Source organism: Pelmatolapia mariae, linkage group LG13 (assembly GCF_036321145.2).
Source record: "Pelmatolapia mariae isolate MD_Pm_ZW linkage group LG13, Pm_UMD_F_2, whole genome shotgun sequence".
NCBI lineage: Eukaryota > Metazoa > Chordata > Actinopteri > Cichliformes > Cichlidae > Pelmatolapia > Pelmatolapia mariae.
In genome coordinates, this window is record NC_086238.1 from 3,657,964 (window position 1) to 3,673,514 (window position 15,551).

The following is a 15,551-nucleotide window of genomic DNA, read 5'->3' on the forward strand; positions in this document are numbered from 1 at the left end:
GAATTGATTCAATTCCAATTCACAAGGTCCCCCGAATCCATTCGATCCACGATTCGATTCGATTCGATTTGAATCAGGGAAATTTTGCCTCAGACAGTCAGAAATATTATAATTCAGATTATGCATCAGTACATTTCCATATTTTTATATCTATTAAAAGAAAGCTGACACTTGTGAGACTTTATCAAAGGTGTAAGCATCACAGCAGATGCCTTTGTGTCAAAGTAGCTGCGGATAAAACACAGAAAAACATGAAGGTGATTTTCCTGGCCTGGGATTTTATAAAAATATTCTGCAGTAGATCAAAAACGAAAGAAAACCATTAATCAACATATGAACATTACCTGATGCTGCTGAAGTGAAGCAGAGCAAAGTTACAGAGGTTTTATTAAAGACACAGCTAAGCGTTTTGCAATTTTGCATAATTTTAAAAAGTTTAAATTTGTTCAGTAGCCTATTGAACAGCAGAAATTGGGTTTTCTTTTCGGAAGTAAGTAAAAGGAAAAAAACCAGCGGCCGACAGCGCTGTAAACAACGGTAGACTTGCGCGTAACAAGCAAGCGAATAATGCAGAAAACAGATTTTTAGACGGGAAACTGTTCTTGAAGTGTACTGAGAGAGAGAGAGAGAGAGCTGTGCATGAAGTGTGATTTTTATCGGTAAACAGTAAAAGTCAGAGGGAATTCATGACGATGTTTATGTGAAGCGTAGTTTGGATCTTCTTTTGCTGCTGGTTCAGTCAATATTGTTTGGAGAGAGATAAAACTAACAGCTTCAGAATCGAGCGCAAAAAGGACGTAAACACAAAGCACGGACCTGCCGAAACATCAGAATCAGTGAGCTGTCGGCTTTCAGCCCCGACCGTGTCCGTGCCGTCGGGTGAGAAAGGCTACATCGCACTGATTCTGATCCGTCAGCTGGTCCGCACTTTGTGTTTACATCTTTGTGCAGAATCCTTGTACCTGCTCTCATTTACTGTTTTACCTGTTTGGTGGTTGTTGAAATTTTGTGAGGTTTAACCTGAGATTCTGGCATTTTGGCCAAAATAAATTTATATTAAAAAATCAATTCAGGATTTTAATGAATCAATATCACGTTATCCAAGCTAGAATCGATTTTAATCGATAAATCGATAATCAAAACTCACCCCTACTCAGGACTGAACAGAAAATCACAACGCAACACTTGCGATCTTTTGGCCTTCAAAGGTTACAATCAATACCTGTGCCACAGGTTCATTTCAAGCAAACATGTACTATGGCTGCCTGGATTGATTTTTCACTGATTTATTGAAAAGGCAATGAAACTGAGCAACATAAAAAACTAAATAAACCAACATTATTTTTTAAATGCCTAGTTAGCTCATAATAATAAATAATGGTAGCTAATTTGAAAAAGCTTTAGTTAAAATTGCTTCTTTCACAATCTGTAGCCAATGACGCAACAGTCAGAAGATAATCACTATCTAACAAATGGCTATGTTGAGCAATTTATAATAAACCTGTAAAGAAATATTACCTGAATCTACACATGATTAGCAGTGCATCTACAACTTTATTGGTTGGCTTTACACCAGCTCAACTAACTGGTGACTATAGTAGAGACTTTTCTGGAGATTTAGCTCTTTAAGACCTACATATTTCATTAAGGAGTTAATAGAAACAAAAAAACGGGTTAAAAAGTTCACACTTGCTCATAAGGGATTGCTGGATCGTTTGGATTCTCTCTATAATGTTATAGGTTTTTTTTCCCTTTTAATATTAAGCATACTGGGATAAATAACGGTGAACATAATGGAAAACCTGAGGGGTTGGTAGAAATCAAAGGCGGTGCTAAAAGGGGGTAAATATCATTACATTTGCAGTCTGCTTGCTCATAAGTGATTTATTAGCGAACATACTATTACAAAGGCCACTAATTTCCTAAAGTATTTTTCCCACAGTGGTTATGATAGATGTATTGACCTGAGACCTGTGCCAGTAAATGAGACCATACTTGACCAGATTAAAGTAAGCACAGTATGAGCGTCTGTAATGACCACGCCATCTAAGCCTAATGAATATTGATAAGGACCTATTCCTAACTACTGGGATACTTCCCATGTTAGTGACCCTAGTTTGTCTTCCAGTGCATCTAGATTTGATCTTATTTTAAAAAATAAAGTAGAAAACTGTTCACAGCAGAATGTTTTGTTGTTAAAACATCATCATTTAACGTGCTTTATGAGTGATCTAATGAATAACGGATGCCATGCTCTGGTAGGAAATGTTACAGTGCCTTGGCTGGTTTCTGTCAATATCCTTCTATTGTTTTCTCTTTGCATAAATCAATATACTGTCAACATGAAACCAATGAACCGGAAGGCAACTACAGTGATGAATAAATAGCTTCTTTGTATTGAATTCCTTATGAGACTAATAACAATGTAAAAAGAAACGGCATGTAAAGTAAATCAGCAAACAAGACAGGGCATCTGGTTTAATCAGCTACTGCTATTTTTACCACTGTACCACATACTACTTTATATTAATGCTTTTTCCACATATAAGGTTTATTTTCATCCACTGCGTGTGTTTCGTCATGTCATCATGTAAAGAAATAACAAGGTGTTTTAAGTCAAGACAACTAAAAAAAAAAGAACTTAAGTTCATGATAAGCTGTTGATTATACTGAGTCATAGTACTCCTTTGTTCAGGGTAGTTTAATGGTAATACTGGGCTTCTCAAACTTAAAAAAAAAAAGTGCTATGCATGAGTCACAAATGACAGACCTTATAAATTACTGAGTTGGTCTAATGAGCTTTAGATTATGAAGGTAATTTAACACTCTTTATAAAGGTTTGAAAGCTATATTTCTTATATGTATTAATAGTTAATACATCAGTTGTAAGCCATTACCTCGAACAGCAGAAAAGCCTCATCTAGCTTTGTCTTCAGTTTTAAATATACATAAAAGTCTCCTCAAAAGAACAAAGGGATTTAGTTCCAGCTGTTCAGCAGCATCTGTCATGCTGGAGGGGGACTTTCCAAGACCTCCCAATCCAAAATGTGTTCTTGACTCATAAATGATCCACATTGCATAACTGTATTATTTATAACCAACCTAAAACGAGTAACTGCTGCTTGCATTCAATATATAGAGGGACTTTTCACAAGTAAAAGACCCACCGTCCACTTTATTTGGTTTCTACTTGATCTGGATGGACGTGGTCAGTAACAATACTTAGGCAGTCTGTGGTGTTCAAACAGTGCTCAAACAGTCCTCTTGTGTGCCAAAAAATATCCCCCAAATTATTACACCTCTACTGGCAGCCTGAACTCTTGATACAAGGCAGGACAGGCCTGCTTTCATGTTGCTTACGTGAAATTCTGACCCTGCCATCCAAACGTCAGATCAGAAAGCTCTGCTATGCTGCTGTCTTAAGTAACCCTATAGATGGCTGTGTGGGAAAAGCTCGATCTGATATCCTCGTGTTGGTGTTGTTCCCAGATCATCATACTAAATGTTGTTCCAGGATTAACATTGCAAGTGACCAATCAGAATGTTGTGATGTCATACTTTTGCGACTTCGGGAAAAACCGCCGTAAAACAAAAAACTACTTAAGCTGCGAGAAACCGCCTCTGTCCGCCGATCAACGGACCCTGACCCTAATCCTAACCCTAACCTTTTAATAAACGGTAAGCAGAATTGATATTGTCCTTGCAACATTGGAATTTCATAAATGCAAGAATGGCTTGGCGTGCAAAAGAATAACGTCACAACAATGTGATTGGTCACTTGCAATGTTGAACCTGGAACAACATTTTCATGATGATCTGGGAACAACACCAACACGACGATATCAGATCATCCGTGGGAAAATCGGTTTGTGAAATACTTAGACCTACTTAGACCTGAGATCTAGCACCAACAACTATATCCAGTTGAAATCACCTTTCTTCCCTATTCTGATGCTCGGTTTGAACTTCAGCAGAACTTTGAATGCCTAAATGTACTGAGTTTCTGCCATGGCATTAGCTGATTTGAAATTTGCATTAACAAGCATTTGAACAGGTGTACCTTACAAAGTGTTTTGTCTCTTACTGTTTTCTTTTACCTGGAAGATCAGATCTTGTTGCTGAATTAACATGGAACTAAAATTGTGCGCTCTCTCATGCAGGAAAGGGAGACGTATTTGGGGACGTTTTCTGGAAAGAGGTGACTCTGGCTCAGTCCTGCGCCAATGTGCGAGCTCTGACCTACTGCGACCTCCACGTTATTAAACGCGACGCTCTGCAGAAGGTGCTGGAATTCTACACGGCATTTTCCAACCACTTCTCTCGAAACCTGCTGCTCACTTATAACCTGCGTAAGAGGGTGAGTGACTGTTCAGATACCAGATACAGTTGACTGCATTTTCATTTAGGATTTACACAGTTTTCATCTGCAAAGACTTCAGCCTTGTGCACAGTGGTACATGAAAAAGAAAAAAAATATTAACAAAATAAAACAAACATTTTAGAATATATTTACAAATTCCAATAATATTTTTCTGCAAAGATCTGTAAAGATAGTGTTGATATTACCAGTACCAGACAGTAAGCAGTAAGTAAAGCAAAAGCTGAAGATTGCAACCTTTAAGAAGAGTTTTTTTTGCAATCCAAGTTGAGATTGCATTAAATTCAACAAGATGAAAGCCTGGAGGATTTATTAAATAAATCAATCAATTAATCAATATTGAACCTATATATGTTTAGTCATGTCAATATATTTCACAGCAGAAGACAGCCTACCTTTCATGATCTGGAGCTGCTTTAACTTGCCTTATGTGAACCATACTGACAATCACAATTGTTCGCACACATCAATTCTTGTTAAATAGGAGCCAGAAACTCCCACTCTGGGAAAAGGTAACCACAGAAAACCTTATATTCAACCTAAAGGACATGTGCACCTACTGCCTTCAGTCACACAGCACTGCATACAAAAACAGAGCTCCATTAAGCAGCCACCATATACTAAAGCAGCTCTCACATCCTTCATTCAGAAATGAACAGCTGTGATCAACAATAGCATAAGAGTAGCTACCAATCACTGCTTCATTCTTAATGAGGTTAGCCTGCCCGGGAGAGTGCAAGTGAGATTGGATTGCTTGCATTTGAAGAGGCAATCTCATCTTCTGCATTAAAGTTACTATTCACCAGGGTCCCACATGTCCTGAATGTATGCAGCAGGGAAATCCCAATATGGGTTGACTAAAGGAGCCTAATGCTGCCTTCAAATGGAGCTGCTGAGATTGTGTTTTTGACTGAGTGAGCCAGCAGAGCAGACAATGTGCATTTAAGCGGTCTAAGTGTGAAACCTTTATTGCTACAAGACAGAGAAGGAAGCTGATGCTGTCTTACCTTTTCAAATGTGATGAGTGACTTTCTGTGTGTTGCAAATAAAATGCCCAGACTTTCTGAGTTAAAACTGCCACGTAAGCTATTTTAATCAGATACTTTCCATTTGAAAGTATTTAGTGCAGCAGAAGAATATTGTTAGAGCTCCTTGTTGCTTCTAAATATGTTAGAAACTGGGGTGATTAGCCTGTAAGTGGACAATAGGTGGTAAAATGGCAGGTAGCGATGCAAGGCAGCAGTGGCATTGACATGTCAGAGGGAGAGATAGATTTATTTAATTTATCTCTCCCTAGAGAGATAGATTTGCAGATTAAATAAATGACCAAATTGGGAGGATGTTTTTGTTACAGCGTGAGGACAGTAAAGAATTAACCAGCACAGCTTCAGTTGAGTTCCCTGCACTAGCTTTACTAGACTAGGTCCTTCACTTAAATACAGCTATATATATATGAACCTGATAAACAATCATTAGGTAAAACATAATGTCTCAAAGACATTACATTCATGCAAATTAACTGCATGTAGTCAAATGTTTGTACATGTTGGAGGTATTTTCCCCCGTTTTTGTGTTACACACAGAACACTTTTCTTAAAAGTAATGCACTCCAGTACTCTGCATAGTACCCTATGCAGTACTCTGCTTAATTACTCCCAGGACAAAGTAAATCGTTATTCTACTCGTTATACTGCTTTCTTTTTGCTATGTAAAATGGCCTGAAACACACGGTCTCGTAATTACCATTTAACAATGTAAACCTATATGCTACAGCCCCCCACACATAACACAAATCCCTGAGGACACACCTATGATCTTTCTCTCAGTATTTATAAAGCCAACACCAAACATAAAGCAAGGATAAAAACCTGCAACAAAGAGACACTGAACTAATCGCCATAGTAATTCTACCGTAGAAACATGAACAGATAGAAATGAAAGCTGCAGACTGACTGCGTATCAGGTTGTTACCTGTTCAGGTTGTGGCTGGCTCAGCTTTTCACTCTGGGTTCTTGGCTAGCTTAGCCTTAGCGTGGTGTCTGTGCAGATGCTTGCAAATAGCTGAAGTTGTGTTAGCAACATAATGCAGCTGTTTTTGCCCTGGATGCAGTTTGCACTTTACTATTGCATTCTTATCCTTGTGTGCAATAAAAATAAAAGAACTGTCCTTACCCACACCCAACCGAAAAGCAGGATTGAGAGGCAAGCAGACTAATAATTCCAGGGAATTGGACTACTGGGAAGGTTCTATACAAGAACCGGTTCTCGAGTTTCAGCACTGTCATGTATCCTTGAGAAAAACAAACAGTTACTCAAATTGTTTCACATTTTCATCTCTTAAGATCCAAAATGTCAAGAGTAGTTTGCGCTTATTTTCATCTGCTTTTTTGGGGTTTTGCTTGCAGACCTTAAAGTTGAATTGCTTACTGACAAAATGAATGTTATATGTTGAATGTGACGTTAATGAAGGTTAATAAAGTATTCCTCAACATGTGAATACAGAATGTGTATTTGTGTTTTTTAATTATTACTTTTAATTAATATTAAACCCTAATCAATGAGGCAAGTGAATTACTGGATTGGGAGACTGGGATTGGGACATATTAAAGCACAGAAATAAAGCTACAAAGCTAAAAACTGAAAATACAAAATGCCTAAAAATATAGTTGTCCATTAGCATCATCTGGATGGTAAACTGACAGTGTGCCTTCACCAGCTGAAGCCAGAGGCTTGATATGAACTTTCCCTGTACGCCATGGGAATTAGCCTTTTTAAAGTGACATTTGCAAAGAACACACATTTTGACATATTGGCAATCTTTCACACACAAATTCTACAATCAATAAGAGAGATGGTGAAAATTATGTTGATCTGCTATTGTACTACTTCAGGAGACTAAACTGACATGAGTGTGAGAGTGGTTTGGGTATAATTTTGCTTGTGTGCTGTCAAAATCTGACACTTTTGGTGGGGGTGTTTTTTTTAATGATGGTCTTTTAGTCATAAGAATTTTAAATTCTCTTTCAGATCGTTTTTCGAAAGATTAGTGATGTGAAACGGGAAGAGGAGGAGAGACGGAACCGTAAAAATGAAGCCCCTCTGAATTTGCCACCAGATCACCCAGTACGAAAACTTTTCCAGCGCTTTCGACAGCAGAAGGAGGCCCGCATGGTGACTGGGAAACCAGAAACAGATGAACAAGACATTGAGAAGGGTCCTCTCTATGTGGACATCCCCAAAAATAAATCAGCTATTACAACTACCAGCATTGTCACTGTAACAGAAAGCCCAGCTACACCTTCATCTTCAACTCCTCAATCGCCATCACCTCTCAACTGTACGGTTGCAGACAAGGCAAAACTGCAAGTGCCATCGTCCATTTCTTTGGTTGGTGGCCGCTCTGCTGAACCACCCAAACTGAAAGGCTGGGGTCGCTTTAAGGAGTCGATGGCCAAAGCTGACAACTGGAACACAGTGTCTAAAGCTGAATCCATGGAGACTTTACCTGAACGAACCAAGGTGCAAGAATCCCCAATCTCTCTAAAGAAGACGGACTCATGTGACAGCGGCATTACCAAAAGTGAGTTACGCCTGGACAAAGTGGGTGACTTCCGCTTGACGCCTCAGGACCGCAGTCCTGCCCAGCCTCCAGAAATGAGGCATTTCTTCTACCCCATCCCGGAGCAAACGCTTCAGGCTTCACTGCAGGAGCTCAAGCTAGAGCTAAAGGATGACCTTAAGAACCTAAATGTTCGAATGTCAGGCCTAGAGATGCAACTCACAGAAGTGCTAAAACTCCTGAAAGCCAGCCATTCAAGCTCTGGCTCTCCACAACATCTTTTTGACATTTCTAGACCTGCTTCACCAGAAGTGGACAAAGAGGATATCTTCTCTTGAAGAATGAAAGAGTCATCCGGCAACAGTTGACCTTAAATTCAGCTGAATCCAGTAATATGCAGATTACTCGGATAGCTGAGACCGCACTGGGTATACCATTTTAGATTAGGCAGCAGTGTGGTAAGATGCACCAGCCTTCATCCTAGGGTGTACCTACCTGGTAGCAAGGTAACGTTGTGTTGACAAGTTGAGGTCGTAACCTAGATTTTCGTGTCTTGGAATCGAATATCTGAAGGTTACACAAAAACTGACAGCTCTCTGTTTGTACATACGTTTGATTTATCTTTCCGCTGCACTATGATGGAAAAATACTTTGAGGGGTGGCATTTTATGAAAAGTCTGTTCAGATTTTGGGGGCGGTAGGAGAAGGAGGTATCTCCATTGGAAGGTTCCAATGGAAGCAGCATGACCCACTGGTTTGTTAGCATTCGTAAGAGATTCTTTGCATGTCACATAAAGTAGACGTCTGCCTCAAATAGCAGTTGGCGCATATTTGATTAATTGAGGCCGCACGCCGATCCATTTGCATTATTTCACATTGACAGTGAAAGAGGACAGTTTTTGCAGATGCTGAATCAATCTTAAAGTAATTTCCTCAAACAGTTATGTTATTATATCAGATGCCAGAATCATTATGAATTAAACAACAGATAACTCTGCCCGACCAATCTGATTTTCAAAAACATGTTTGAGCGGAGATCATAATTTCAATAAACCACAAATAGATGTGCTTCATGGAAAATTGAATGAAATGCTAACTAGTGAGGCAGCAATTGGCAAGTTATCCCTCTTTCCTGATATCTAGGTTTACTATGTTACAGCTTTGGTGATACTTACAGTAATTTTATAGGTACTGACTGTGGCCAAAACCCTTACAAATATAGAAAGTAATGGCGATTTGCACAATATTTGTAAACTAAAATTTGTGTACAATAAAACAGGCTGTCAGAAAGTGGACTGAGATCACCAGACCATTTTTGACTTTAATGGTCCCTTAAGTATATTTTTACATTTTAATCCTGTTAACATGCATGATTTAACATTTCTGTTTGTCCTCATTTTTACTTGAGAAAGCAAACAAACAAAAAAGCTAATATGAGTTGACTAGTATTAGGAGGTCTTTTTGGAGCACATGTTCAGGGTGAGTGTGTGAAATGCAGATGCTCTTGAACTGTTTTAAATGTGTTAACTTGCTTCTGGCTTTGAAAAATTGAAGAGTTTCCTTCAGAGAGGGAAAAATCTTTAACCCCTCAACCCCTTTTTAATATGATGCAGTCAATACAAAAAATGTGTTGCAGACATTCAAATGTTTTTTAAAATGACACACTTGGTGCAGTAATGCCTGAATTATGCTTCAGCGGGAAATCTACGGCATAACTTACAAGATACCCGGAAAACCCTTTTTTAACCGTACACCTTCCACATAACCTGATGTGCCCCTCCCAAGAAATATAACTACAGGTCGGGTCGAAATAGCCCACGATGACTAAATGCCGTGGAAGGTCCAATGTAGGGTTAAAAGGGGTGTCCGGTTACATCGTCAGTTATGCCGTAGACTTTCCACAGAAGTCCATATCACGCATAGCTGTTGTAGGAGTGTTTCATATAGATGGTGTATGTTTATGTTAATATATATTATTTGATTGTTACAATATACACTTTCACTTCATCAGGTACACCTTGCTAGTACTGGGTTGGACCCACTTTTGCCTCTAGAACTGGCTTATTTCTTCATGACATACATGTAGATTCAATAAGATGCTGAAACATTGCTCAGAAATCTTGGTCCATATTGATGTGATAGCATCATGCAGTTGCTGCAAATGTGTTGGCTGTACATTCATGAAGCAAATCTTCAGCTGCACCACATCCCAAAGGTGCTCTATTGGATTAAGATCTGGTAACTTCAGAGGGCATTCGATTACAACGAACTTATTCCCATTTTTAAGAAAACAGTCTGAGATGATATAATTTTGTGACATGGGGCTTTATTCTGCTAGAAGCAGGCATCAGACTAGGTGACATTTTTCCAATCTTACTACTGTCCAATTTTGATGAACCTGTGTGAATTGTAGCCTCAGTTTCTCGTGGCACCTGGTATGGTATTCTGCTGCCACATTCGGTGATGCCCTTCTGCATATCTTGGTTGTAACTAGTAGTTATTTGAGTTTCTGTTGCCTGCCTTCTATGCCTTTGGAATCAAGAAGGTATTTTCACCCAGAGAACCCAAACCCAGTTTTCCTTTTCTCAGACCATTCTCTGTAAACCCTAGAGGTGGTTGCGTGGGAAAATTCCAGTAGGTCAGCAGTTTCTGAAACACCCAGAGCAGCCTGTCTAGCATCAAAAACCATGCCACTTTCAAAGCCACTTAAATCATCTCTTCACCGGATATCTGCATGCCTAGATGCATTGTGCTGCTGCCATGTGATTTGCTGATTAGATATTTATGTTAAGCAGGTGTACCTAATGAAATGGCTGGTAAGAATATAGAAGAATTAATGTGATTATTTTTTTAATTTTTTAAATGAAACATCTTTATTTTATTTTACTGTGAACATGCCATTATTTCTTTTTAATATCAAAAGACTTGTTTTTCCCCAATTCCACATAATCTTCAGTAGTTGTAGCGTCTAACTGGCCAAGAAGAGCTGCATTTGTATCATACAAACATTTAGTTTATACTGATGAGCAACTTGCTTTACGTAACACAATGACAACTGTAGACTCTGAGGGTAGAAATTGAATGTTGACATAGAATGCTGTATTTTTATCAAGTCCCAAAATGTATTTATTTATTTTTTTGTATTGAACACCAGCATCAGGCAGATTCCTTCAATCAGTATAAATAAAATATACAATAACAGGAACAATCTCTACAATTTCATTTTTCTCTTTAACTCTTGTTAAATAAGGATTACCTCTCATAATTCCTGCATGATAAATACTAAAAGTTTACATATATGCCAATTATTATCATCAAATTTGTCCTTCGACTTTAAATTTAATGACCAAAACAAATTGACGCACTATCACGTATCCGAAAGCAAACAAACAAAAATACAATAGACAATCAATGTGATCAATGTGGACAGGCTGACTGAGTGGAACCTAAATGAGAAAAATATGCATGAAACAAAGTAAAGCAGAGCAATGCACTCTGGTATTAAGCAATAAAAAAGGCACAGTTAGCTTTTCCAGTACAATTTAGTTCTAAGATATCCGTCGCTGCACTTGAGAAACAATGAATAATGGAAGAAAGTGAGTCATTTTTTAAACAATCAGACTGCAGGTAATGAAGCCCGGAAAGTAGTTGCAATCAGCTGAAATAAAGTTTTATATCACTGAAATTAACGCTTGTATTTCTAAAACAAATAATATGATTTTTGGTTCGTCTTTGGAAAAAGTAGGAGCTTTACTGAATTTATCCAATAAAAGTACTTCTTTTCATGAGGAAAAAAATAACCATTTTTCTTTATTATTCATCACTCATGGATAATTTATGTTCCCTGCGCGCTTTCTCCGTCACAAAAGACAAGCTGGGACGGACACAGCTGAGAGGAAAAAGATGCTGAGGTTTTTACTCCAACACTTTCTGTAGCCTCATGTTCCATCAAAAATTCAGCCTGCTAAAAATAAATGGGCATGTCATCACAGAAGTGAGAACTCATTAGGTTTATTGCCAGTGTTTGTGGGTCTGCTTTCTCCAAGAATTGTGATCTCAAAACCAAAGAAAAGGCACTAAAAATCACCATGGCCTCTCGATCACAGATTATTCATAAAGCTGCTGCGCAAGAGTTCACAAATCAAAGGGAGAGGAAAAGAGGTCAGACGGCATTGCTGAGGAATTCAGTCACTGTAATGAAAGGAGGATCTAAAGATTATGTAACTCGAGACAAAGTCTTTATCTTAGCAGCAAAATCAACCATCAGATGTTTTTAAAAGCTTTGAAAGTGCAAACAGATGTGACAAAAACGTATTTATTATCTATGAATAGATGAGATGAGGATGATCATCTCATCTAGTCATTATGTTTGAAGCCCACAGAGTTCAATGCAGACTCTGATAACTGACAAATCTCTGGCTGTGAGCCTGCAACTTTTTTCCTTTTCAGATCTGTTTTTGTAAGTGACTATTTTAATGTTCAATTTCAAGTTATCTGAAAAAAAAAAAAAAGAAATGATAGGGTTTAGTTTAATACCTGTTACTGCGGCTTTCACAATTGAGCATATAAAGCATGGTTGCTTGAACAAAACTCATTCTCAACACCGTAGGATAAATCCAGTAAAGTTACTGTGCTATTTTAAGAAAAAGCAGACCTACTTTGGCGATTTTGAGGCTACATTTGGCAAATGCTAAGTCAGGTTTACATCAATAGCATGCAAAATTCTTGAAACAACGTTAAAGTATAATTTAACAATATCTATGTGTTTCTGACAAGTTGTGAGAAGATTTAAACCACACTCATGTCTGTGCAATAACTGCAGAGTAATGGGCCGCTCACATAAACATACTTAGAGTGATAGGATGCTTTGTGCAGCCCGCTGAGCACCCGAGATTTAAACTCCACTTTATGCAAATGATCCAACAACCACACAAGAGCCAGTTACACCCATTTTAGTGTGCACTGAAAACTAAGCGCAGCGGTTTAGTACTCTGCTCCACCAAGGGTAGGGAAATTGCTTCAGCGCAGACATACGGCTGTAATCATTATCAGTCTCGTTGGTTTTGTATAATAACAGATTCAACAGTGGTTTAAAAACTGTGTAACAGGGAAATGAAGTGTGCTGTATGGCAGCAGCATGCCCCCCTCCTTCTTCTTCATCCCTCTCTCTTGCTGTCTCCTAAGAGACAGACAGAGAGAAAACCCAGCGGGAAAACCCAGAACTCATTAAGGCAAAAAACTGAAATAGTTGCAATTGTTACCTTGATTAAATTGGATTTTAACTCAGTTTTTTTTCCACCAACAATGAAAAACTCAATGAATACCAGGGTGTAATCCACATGTGATAACAGGCTTTTAGAAACAAACATTTCTAGGGCTAACAATGGATTTGTAGTCATGTAGATGTCAACGCTTTAAATCTTCGATTCAAACAGAAGATTAAATTAAAACACCTGCACTGATTTTTTTGTGAAAAATGGCACATTAAAGTGGATCTATTATGCTTTTTCTTGTTACAGTTTTAGAGGCTTTCATTAAATATGGTGAAAGATTTAAAAAAAAGTGAAGTTAGTGCATGTGCAACTAATTCCTTTTAACCAAATGCTCAGGTTTCAGAGTTTTTCTTGTTTTTGCTTTGTTTTTTAACACTGGTTGATGTCAGAGAAAACAGATATTCCTAATATGGTCATCTAACAGAAGCTCCTCCCACCTGTTAAAATCTGTGAGAGGCAACCAATCGCCAATCAATATCAGCCTTAAAACAACTTGATTCAGACAGTGGATGAAGTGAGGGGCTGCACCAAGGCCTAACATAAAGTTAAAACGTTTATTTTGAACTGCGAATCATACAAATCTATTCTAGTAGAGTCCAAGAATAACAATATGAAGCTGGAAATGAGTGTAACAAGGTCCCCTTTAAGATATAATATTTTCACTGAAGCCACAATAAATTGCTGTTTCACTTTATCAATGACAGAGCTGGTAATATTCATATATTTAAACTTTTATTATGAATGATACAACCTATGACTATCATTTGGTATGTACCTTATTCCCTCATTGTGATCGGTTTTATTCATATTGTAAATTTACTGTTATATTACTTTTACATTTGTTCCATTAAGGCATAAAAACAAATCTGATTGTTTTCAAAATGAAAATAGTAAAAAACATCAAATCTGATTCATGCAGCTCAGTAACAAAGATATGGCCCGTGCAGGGTACTCTCACTTAGGCCTGTGGCAAGGCCATAAATATACAATCCTAAAAGGGATGCACTCTAAAATGCTTGAAAGCAATATGTAGTTCTTTGCTTTAACATTTGTAAAAAACAAAAAACTGATCCAAAAAACAACGCAAATATAGAAAACATTAAGTTACCAAGTACAGCACCACGGTTTCATAACATCAACATTTACATATTAAAGTCGTTACCTTTGATTGCTACTGAGAAGCATGCAACACTGTGCCTTCATGATATTGCCCCATTCTCCTTTTTCCAAGCAGCATTAAATACCCAAATTACTGTTGCTCCTTTGAGAAGATTTACACTGATCTATTTTTGTGGTCAGCTATGGAAAGCTGCCTAGTTAGCAAACTCTACACAGAGATATAGAAATAGATATATAGAGAGATATGCACAAGTTGTACTGCAACGTTTGGATTCTTAAGAAAGAGCAGAATTTGAATTTTGTGTATGGTTTATGTATTATGCACATGCCTCTATGTTCACGTCATGTGATGAGAAATGTATTTTAAGCACAATGGAAACTCTGTGTTATGAACTGTGACATACTGTGCTATTCATAATAAATATTTTATACATGCTGCACGCTGTCAGATCTCTTCAGGCAATGGTTCATGGGTGTCTTTCGTGTTGTTGCGTTATAGCTCCTCTGTTAACGATTAGGACGCGTCTCTAAGAAGGTGTAACTCAGCAGGTGTATTCTGCTGCTGATCTTCTTATGTCAGATAAGCCTCACACTTTTGTGCTAATTTAAGAGGATTCTTCACTGCCCTCACTGATCCTCCTTAGTGCCACAGATGTGATTATCCCAATGAAAGACATCAACTAATGGAAAGACCTGAGCCTTATCAGAACAGCAGAGTCCAGATTACAATGTACTTCTGTTACTTAAGGGCAGACAAGCTTGTGTCATACAAGTGTTTATACACCAAATTGCAGACCGGTGCAGGTTAAGCAATTTAAACTTTGGGGACAGTCAGTTGCTGTGGCATGATCATGCAAAACTCAGGACCCTGAGGCAAGGTAATAGCTTTCAGTTATGACACATCTGACTAAAAATTCATTAATTCCTAACCTAATCTTCTTGAATCCGTACCCCGAAGCTGTTTACTTTCATTATTGTGTACTGTGAATAGCAAGAAGCCCAGACTGTTTTGCCACATTGCATGAAAAGAACAGATTACTTAAGTACTTAAACATGAAGTTTTAAAAAATGTTGACAAACCCCTGAAAGGTAAAGAGCAGATGCAAATCCCTTGGAGTTGGTAGCCTTGGTTGCCAAAAACTGTGCTGTGGCTCACTGGTCAAACTTTAAAATGTAAAATTTACTCTTTACTCTAAATCTTTTTCAAAATTTCATCAAAGAG

At 38.0% G+C, this 15,551-nt stretch overlaps 1 protein-coding gene across 2 annotated transcripts in view; it reads left to right on the plus strand.

The window, feature by feature from the left end:
• LOC134639986 (potassium voltage-gated channel subfamily H member 1-like) overlaps positions 1-14,713 on the plus strand; it is a 59,963-nt gene extending 45,250 nt beyond the window's left edge. For both annotated transcript variants that reach the window (XM_063491527.1, XM_063491528.1), the window contains 2 exons: positions 4,161-4,357; positions 7,406-14,713. In XM_063491527.1, the coding sequence (XP_063347597.1) occupies positions 4,161-4,357; positions 7,406-8,275 (1,067 nt within the window). In that variant the 3' untranslated portion in view covers positions 8,276-14,713. The remainder of the gene's footprint in view (positions 1-4,160; positions 4,358-7,405) is intronic.
• The last annotated feature ends 838 nt before the right edge of the window (positions 14,714-15,551 follow it).